This window comes from Propithecus coquereli, unplaced genomic scaffold (assembly GCF_000956105.1).
Source record: "Propithecus coquereli isolate 6110/MARCELLA unplaced genomic scaffold, Pcoq_1.0 Scaffold313, whole genome shotgun sequence".
In the NCBI taxonomy this organism is placed as follows: domain Eukaryota; kingdom Metazoa; phylum Chordata; class Mammalia; order Primates; family Indriidae; genus Propithecus; species Propithecus coquereli.
In genome coordinates, this window is record NW_012148764.1 from 1,523,761 (window position 1) to 1,532,391 (window position 8,631).

Consider the following 8,631-nt stretch of genomic DNA (forward strand, 5'->3'; position numbering starts at 1 on the left):
CTATTTGGATGATTCAGAAGGCTTTTGGACGATGCAATGAATGCAGTGCAAATGAAAATGTGGCACAAATGCTTCAAAGATGGTTGAGAATCTGCTGAAAGTGATCCATGCTCTGGATGGCTGCAACAAGCAGAACACCTGAGAATGTTGAACATGTACGGGTTAGGTTAAGAGATGCTGGGAGAACTGCGCGAGGTGCCAAGGTACCTACTCTGAAGGGGAATGAGGCATCATTGTCCTATGTAAATGTTTCTTATACCTTGTATCTTCTTTAGTAAATGACTCTATTTTTCATATTACATGGCTGGATACTTTCCAGACAGACCCCATATATGTGTGATCATGAGCAAATTAACTTCTATCTGCTTCCTGGGTCCTCGTTTATAAAACTCTGTGTATTTAAATATTTAAAATGCCTAGTACAATCCACCTGAACTTACGTTTTTTTTTTAAGAGACAGTCTCCCTCTGTTACCCAGGCTGGTGTGCAGTGGGGTTATCATAGCTCACTGTAGCCTGGAACACTTGGGCTCAGGCGATCTTCCTGTCTCAGCCTCCCAAGTAGCTAGGACTATAGGCGCATGCCACCACGCCCTGCTCATTATTTTTTGTAGGGAAGGGTCTTGCTGTGTTGCCCAGGCTGGTCTCAAACTTCTGTTCTCAAGTGAACTCCTGCCTTGGTCTCCCACAATGCTGGGGTTACAGGTGTGAGCCACTGCACCCATCCTAAACTGAGTTTTAAAGAATGGGCAAGTTTTATGAGTGAAAAATCATTCAGGTGACAGGAATAATCAAAGCTAGAGGCAGGGATGTTTTGAGTAGTGGAGATATAAATTTTTTAAAAATTTTGGTATACATAGAAAAAAGTTCACATGGAATTTCATAATTTTCTGTAAAGTTTTATAATTGCAAATATTTTTTTCCCCCTGCATGGCAAAGGAACTTTCATGCATTTGCTGCTTCTCTTCATCTTGGCTCAGGTTATATATAATCCAAGAGAATTACTCCTTCAACAGTGCAACAATTCTTTAAGAACAGAAACAAAGCAGAGCAGTGTCAAAGAATAACACAAAGTCAAAAAGTCAATTATAGCACACTTTGTTTACCAAGAAGATACATCAGATTGATTTCACCCCACAAATGCAAAAAGGATTTTTTTAAGAGAAAGAGGAAAGAGGGAGATAAAAATCATTGCCATCTGTTGAGCGAATCAGGTTTTCATGGGATAACTGATTAGCTGGCAGGCAATCTGGACACACTGTCCTTCAGTGTCCTTGAGACTAGGCATACAAAAAAACCATGCGTGGCAGGCTGCTTCTCTGTATTATCTGCCACTGTCCTTCCATTAGCACTTCATCCTTAATTGAACCAGGTCTACTAGAGGTCTCAGTATACGTGCCGTGTTTTTCTAAATCCTTTATCTCTAAATCGTCTGCGCCCTTATTTGAAAGCGATCATAATCTCCGGTGCTCAAAATGGAGTTTCTATTACAAGGAGTTATAACCATAATTGTTTATTCTAACACAAATTTAAGATGTTAAGCATTAATATGCAAAATTTAAGTCTCCCTTTGGTCTTCCCTTTTTCTAAGGATTAACACTATTATTCTCACACGCCAAAAAACTAATCCATAGTAGTGATGTCACTATCAAATGAATTCTATGAGCTAACTCCAATAGACAATAACTAACCTTTATTTTAAAGTAAATATTTTAATAGACAATAGCTTAGGTGCCTGCAAATAAAATAGCTGATTATTGCTTCTTTCCTGCAGTGAATTACCACAGGAACAAATTTTGGCAAATATTTGCTGGCTTCATGCCCACAAGATTTGTGAAGCAGGAACTACTTTTAGATTAAGATTATAACCTGGGAAAAGCAACATATAATGGGCATTTTAGAAATGAAAACCCATTGAGATCATACTTCTTTCAGTAATGTTTAAAGGACAAATTTGTGCACGTGTGTTAAGTCACCTCTTAAGTAAGGAAAAACATTTTGCTTCTCATAATAGTTAAAAGAGAGGAGGGAATATTGTCCAACTGCTTCATAGAAATTGGCCAAAGTACATAAACTTTAAAATCTGTAAGGCAAATTGAAATAATGCTTTAGTATGAGAGACGTTTCCCTTTCAGCTGCTCCTAATTTTTTAAAATTATCACACTTAACACAGTCATATTTCACGGCTCTCTAAGAATCACACTCTGCGTATCTCAGTCCTTTGGTAATAGCCATGAATCCATACCTTAAAGAAGAAAGGCCTGTGAGTCCGTGAATCCACTTTTCTATTTGTGAGAAGCCCTACAGCTAACTGACTTGAATAGGCAATGACTAACCTTTCTTATCTTTAAATATTTTAAGAGACAATAGCTTACATGCCTTAGAAATTCATTGAGAAGCTTAGAAATCCACATTAACACGGTTCTCACATGTTTGAATCTCGTCTACATCCACTTATGTAAGCCAAATTTCTTTTCCAGGCTGATTAAATTCACAACATTTTGTAACAAGACAAAGGATTACGCTTGATTGATAAGCGTAATCACCGGCACAGCGAATTCTCGCGCGATGGCGAGACGCTCCTGCCCTGACGTCACCGGTTGCCATGGTAGCGCCCGCCCGAGCGGAGAAGAGGGGTGGCGCTGCAGCATCCCGCAGAGTGCGGCCGCTGCGGAGGACAAGGAACGCTTCTTCTCCCGCTAGGCTGATTTCTCCCAAAATGAGCGGCCTGGATGGAGGCAACAAGCTCCCTCTCGCTAAAACCGGCGGTCTAGCTACTCCCGACCATGCCCCAGGAGATCTGGACCTAAACCAGAGCCAGCGGCGGCGCGAGGAAGCCGAGGCGACGCCGGCGATGGCGAACGCAGGTGGGGGCAGTTTGGAGACCGCTGAGGGGGGAGGTGCACCCGGGGAGCCTGTGGACTGTGGCTTCGCATTCTGCATCCGCGTTCCTGGGAGTCGCGGCGGTGCAGCGACTGAAGCTGGGAAGGCGCCTTCCACAAAAAGCCTGGAAGCAGCCTCTGCCTCCGTGGCGGCTTACAACAGCCAGAAAAATGGCTGTCAGCGTGGAGAGCCCCGCGGCCCTGCTGAGCGGAAGGCTCTAGAAGCCTGTGGCGCAGGGGGGTTGGGGTCTCCGATGATGCCTGGGAAGAAGGCCAAGGAAGTGATGACTAAAAAGTGCGCCATCTCAGCGGCAGCGGAAAAGGAGGGAGAAGCAGGGGCAGTGATGGAGGAAAAGGTGGCACAGAAGGAAAAAAAGGTGGTAGGAGGAGTGAAAGAGGAGACGCGGCCCAGGGCGCCGAAAATCAATAACTGCATGGACTCACTGGAGGCCATCGATCAAGAGCTGTCAAACGTAAATGCCCAAGCCGACAGGGCCTTCCTTCAGCTGGAGCGCAAGTTTGGCCGGATGCGAAGGCTCCATATGCAGCGCAGAAGTTTCATTATCCAAAATATCCCAGGTTTCTGGGTCACCGCCTTTCGAAACCACCCCCAGCTGTCACCTATGATCAGTGGTCAAGATGAAGACATGATGAGGTACATGATCAATTTGGAGGTGGAGGAGCTTAAACTCCCCAGAGCAGGCTGCAAATTCAAGTTCATCTTTCAGAGCAACCCCTACTTCCGAAATGAGGGGCTCGTCAAGGAATATGAGCGCAGATCCTCCGGCCGGGTGGTGTCTCTTTCCACTCCAATCCGCTGGCACCGGGGCCAAGACCCCCAGGCCCATATCCACAGGAACCGGGAAGGGAACACTATCCCCAGTTTCTTCAACTGGTTCTCAGACCACAGCCTTCTAGAATTCGACAGGATTGCAGAGATTATCAAAGGAGAATTGTGGCCCAATCCCCTACAATACTACCTGATGGGTGAAGGGCCCCGTAGAGGAATTCGAGGCCCACCAAGGCAGCCAGTGGAGAGCCCCAGGTCCTTCAGATTCCAGTCTGGCTAACCTCTGTCCTGTGAGAAGCTTCTACACGAGTTTCCTTACCACCACTTCCTCTTGGGCCTATGCTTGGCCAACAGCATGCAGTCTTCTCTCTTCTTTCTCTTCATACTGTGGATTATTTTGTCCTTTGGTTCTTCTGAATCTTCAATGATCAGTTGCAAGATTGTTGCTTACATGCCTGTGTTCTTCCTCCTCTGAACTTTCATGCTGTTCTACATCGTATTAACATGTTCCAAGCGCAATGTCTTCTGCTTCTATGCCAAGTACATGATGCTGTAGATATACTGTACAGTACTGCCTTTCTTTGCATGGCTTGGCCCCTGTTTGTGACCATGGTCTTCTCCCAGGTTTTTAAGTGGTTCTCTACCACATGGAAGCTTGATACATCTTTACAAATAACTAGCTGGGCTTCATACTTTGTGCTGGCTGTGCTCCTGATACCCCTGTACTCATGTTGAGTTTCACCACTACAAGATGAAACTGATATCCCAACCCAGCCATCAACCCAAATTGGACATTCCGGTATGCCACTAACTGGATCCCAGCTGCCTTCCTGGACCTGTGCCATGAGCCTTGCTGGTTATCTGGTAGAACAAGCTGGTGACTGGTGGGTGACTGCTAGGCACAAATGAGATCACAGAGGAGAAGTGCTCTATGTTATCACGTTGGTCTTTCTGTACATTTGGTTACTCTGCATCATGACCAGCTGCTGGTGAGTATAAAGGCCTGTGGTATAGCCCACTCCTACTTGCTTTCACCTTCTGGTTGAGCTTTGCTCAGGCCACCATTGTCTGCCTCCTCAGGAACTATCTGTGGACGTAAGCTCCCAGGCAGCACACAGGAAACCCCTGTTCCCCACCAGGTTGGGCATTAGGTGACAATGCCCAAAGCAAGGCTACAACACACAGTCTCTCCCAGCAGTTAGCCTTTCTGACCCCTAACCAACAAACCACTCCTGGGCAACCTCTTTTGCCCTCTTGCATCTACTTGCCAGGGTAGGGGCGTTGAGGAAGTAGTATTTCAATAATGTGGGGCTTATTATGCCTCTTTCTCACTCCCTTCCTCCCTCCCTCCAAAGCACTTACAGCTCAGAAATAGAAAACAAAACTGGCAAAGCAGCCTTTTTGTTTAATTTGCTCTCTCCTTCATTGTGTCTAGAGAGAGAAATGTATCCTAAAATAGACTCCAGATCTCTTATTGTCCTCATTCCTCTGCCCCACTTCCTTTAGTAAGGTCTGAAAGTTTCAAAGGGAGACCTACAGTTTAATTGTTTAGCTATAGGAATTGTTCTTTTAAGCTAATTTTGACATCCTCCCCCTTTTTTCTTAGTCATTCTACCAAAACCTGTGTGTTTGTTGAGCTTTAGTTTGAGAATATGGGAGGAGAGAGAAGGGGCCTCATAGTGATGGGTTCAGGACGGGCCCTGAGCAGGCAGGATGTGAGCTAAAGCAATCAAAACTTAGCTTTACTCTGCTTTTCTAAACATAGAATTCTTTTTGGGGCCTTGGACTGCTTAGAAATGACCCCTGGGTAGCATTTTGCAGGTCACCCCTGTCCTCTGTACTATTTTATTAGTGCCCTGGTGTCCCATGGGCCTCCATCCTACTGTTTGGCTTTCTTAGCCCTCAGTCCTCAGCTTCTGCATTTCTTTCCCTGCGTCTGTCCTAACAAATGAGCAAGCAGGCTGCAGTCTGCATTGTGGGAGATTCCAAGCCTCCTCCTAGAGGTTAAAGGCATGGGTGGCATCCGTTTGGATTTCCAGCACAAGTTCCAGGAGGTAGGACAAGGGCACTGTCAGGACCATCTTAGTTGTGAGTGTGTGTGATGGTGATGACCATCCACTCGTACCGTTTCCCCTTCTGTTTTGGAGGCCTTGCCCTAAGCTCCCTGAGGGTTTAGGAGGTCTGGACACAAGCCATGGAGAAGGGTGGTCTAGGCTGGGAAACTGAGTAAATTTCTGGAAGCAGAAATGAGCCTGCTGTGGATTGGGCTTGGAAAGGGCCACAGCAAAGACTGAAACCCTGCAGGATCAGGAGTGTGAGGGGAGGCCTCTGAGGCACTTCCCAGGGTAGAGGTGGGAGAATCAAAGGGGTTGGGGTTTAGTATGCTTGGAGGAGGGTTTTCCTCCAGTTTTTCCTGACTCCTTGAATTCACAAGTAGATTTTTGTAAACAAAAATGTAAGTCTGGATGTTTTCTCTCTATTATTCTGGGAGTGACCTTTACATATGTGGAAGATTAATAGTATATGCTCTGTATTTCAATGTTTAAGTAAAATCCTATTCCTTTCTCCATTTCAGTCTACTGGCAAAATTGATGTTTACAGGCCTGCTTTTTGCTTGCAATTGAGAACATGTGCAAAAATATCAAATTTGTATCTTGTGCTGTATGAAGACTTAAGTGAATATTCACTAATATATTAGCTTGTTCTGGTTTCTGTTCATATATAGCTCTGTTCTTAGAAGTATAATTTGAATAATGTCATCTTCAAATAGTCTGAAGATTTCGTTGCTATGTCATGTGAAACTAATCTCAAAAAGAAAATATATAACTCTGTTGTCTTAGTTGGTATTTCTTGCCCTAGTAGAAATGTACTTGACATTTATGTTCCTAACCAGTTGTAAGTACTAGTGGGGTTGCTCTGTCAAACAAAATGAAGATCATTAGTACTTTTGTCTTCTCCTATGTGCTTAAAGGAAAAATATGTCACTACTGTATTTCTTGTTTTCACCGAAAAATAAAAATAAATTAAAAGTTCTGTGTTGTCTAGATTAATTAAAGGTTGGGAAATCATTATAGTTAGCAAATGATTGCAGTAACCACAGTAACCATCATTCTGAAAGTTAAAAAAAAAGGTAATAGCCACCAAACCTTCCAAGATTTTTTGCTTGGAAAAAGGGGTAAATGAAAGCTGTATTGCATACTCACAAACATATACATATGTAGTCTGATGTTTGCTGCATATAAATGAAATTGTTCCCTGCAGTAAACACACCAATGGGACTTCAAATATTATATTATACTCATGGAATTTAGCTGCTAAGAACTGTAAAGAACTGTTGACATTGCAATTAAATTCAGAGTGGTTTTTTTTTTTTAAGCTTGGTGATTGCTTTTAACAGACAGATAGTAATTTATTCCTTCTTATTTATTTATCTGAGACAGGGTTATCTCACTGTGATCACAGCTCACTGCAGTCTTGAACTCCTGGGCTCAAAGCACCTTCTTTATTAAACTTTGTTAAATTTTTTGAAACTTTGACCCTTATCAAGAAAAGTACCTAGGCCAAAGTACTAAGAAAGTAAAATAAAGTTGTTTTTTTTACCCCCGGAAAGAGTCTGTGAAGAGGTATGTGGTGCAAGAAACTGTCAAGCGGTCTGTGTGCTTTTGTAGGTGTCATTCTAAGTAATGACCTAACTTCTCTATATGGGCCCAGATATCCCATCTCACTAAGTTAACTTGAAGAAGACTTTTCATTAGTCCTCCATTTCGGTTACTTCAGCACCAGCAAGGGAGATTTGCTAAGTATTTAAGGTGAACATTTGAAGCAGAATATGAAGGAAGAGAAGGCCTGCTTATTGATGATGTTAGCATGTGTGGCTTCCAAGAACAGAGTCATTACACATTGTAGGACTTCTGTGATTCTTGAATCTCTATTTTACTCTTCTAGGTAAGTTTTATAGACATTTGTTTTAATATATTTTACTAAATTATAAGTTACTTTAGGATAGAGCCTGTGTCTGCACTTTTAATCCCTCTTATGTCCTAGCATGATGTAATTGTTAAATTGAAGTGTGGTTTTTATTTATTTATTTATTTATTTTGAGACAGAGTCTCACTGTGTTGCCCGGGCTAGAGTCCCATGGCGCCATCCTAGCTCACCTCAAACTCCTGGGCTCAAGCGATCCTCCTGCCTCAGCCTCCCAAGTAGCTGGGACTACAGGCATGCGCCACCATGCCCGGCTAATTTTTTCTATATATTTTTAGTTGTCCAATTAATTTCTTTCTAATTTTAGTAGAGACGGGGTCTCGCTCTTGCTCAGGCTGGTCTCGAACTCCTGAGCTCAAACAATCCGCCCGCCTGGGCCTCCCAGAGAGCTAGAATTACAGGCGTGAGCCACCGCGCCCGGCCGAAGTGTGGTTTTTAGACTGAGAATTTGCCCCAGTCTAGATTCAATATTGGAAGACTTTATGTGTCAATCAACTGAAATTATGATTTTGGGGGTTAAACATGGGCTCATGTAAGAGAGTCTGAGCCTTACTAACAGTGCAATTTGAGCACAGTATGTAACCTCTCTGAATTTCAACTTTCTTACCTGTATAATTTTAACAGTTACACACACTTAATATGGTTGCTGTAGGAACTAAACAAGATAACATATGAAGTAGTCTGCTGAGGAGTCAGGCCTTATTATCATTATTTCTGAGGATGGTTCTAGAGACCACGAGACACTTTTTTGAATTCATCCTATGTGGCCTGGACCATGCCCAGGAATGTTCAAGGGCAGCAGCTGGACCATACTGGGTGAATTACTTGGCACGCCCTAATGACGTTTTTTTTTCTTTGAGAAAAGCCAGCATAAAGCACTTGTTTTCTTTTTGAGTTAGCACAGTATTTTATTTTTTTTCCTATATTTTTTTCTTTTTTCTTTCAGCATATTATGGGGGTACAAACGTTTAGGTTA

General features: G+C 43.2%; 1 protein-coding gene across 1 annotated transcript; it reads left to right on the top strand.

The window, feature by feature from the left end:
* Positions 1–2,636: 2,636 nt before the first annotated feature.
* Positions 2,637–4,662, top strand: TSPYL4 (TSPY-like 4). The gene has a single exon (XM_012650133.1). It carries the CDS (start codon positions 2,719–2,721, stop codon positions 3,949–3,951), a length of 1,233 nt encoding a protein of 410 aa, XP_012505587.1. The 5' UTR covers positions 2,637–2,718; the 3' UTR covers positions 3,952–4,662.
* Positions 4,663–8,631: the final 3,969 nt, after the last annotated feature.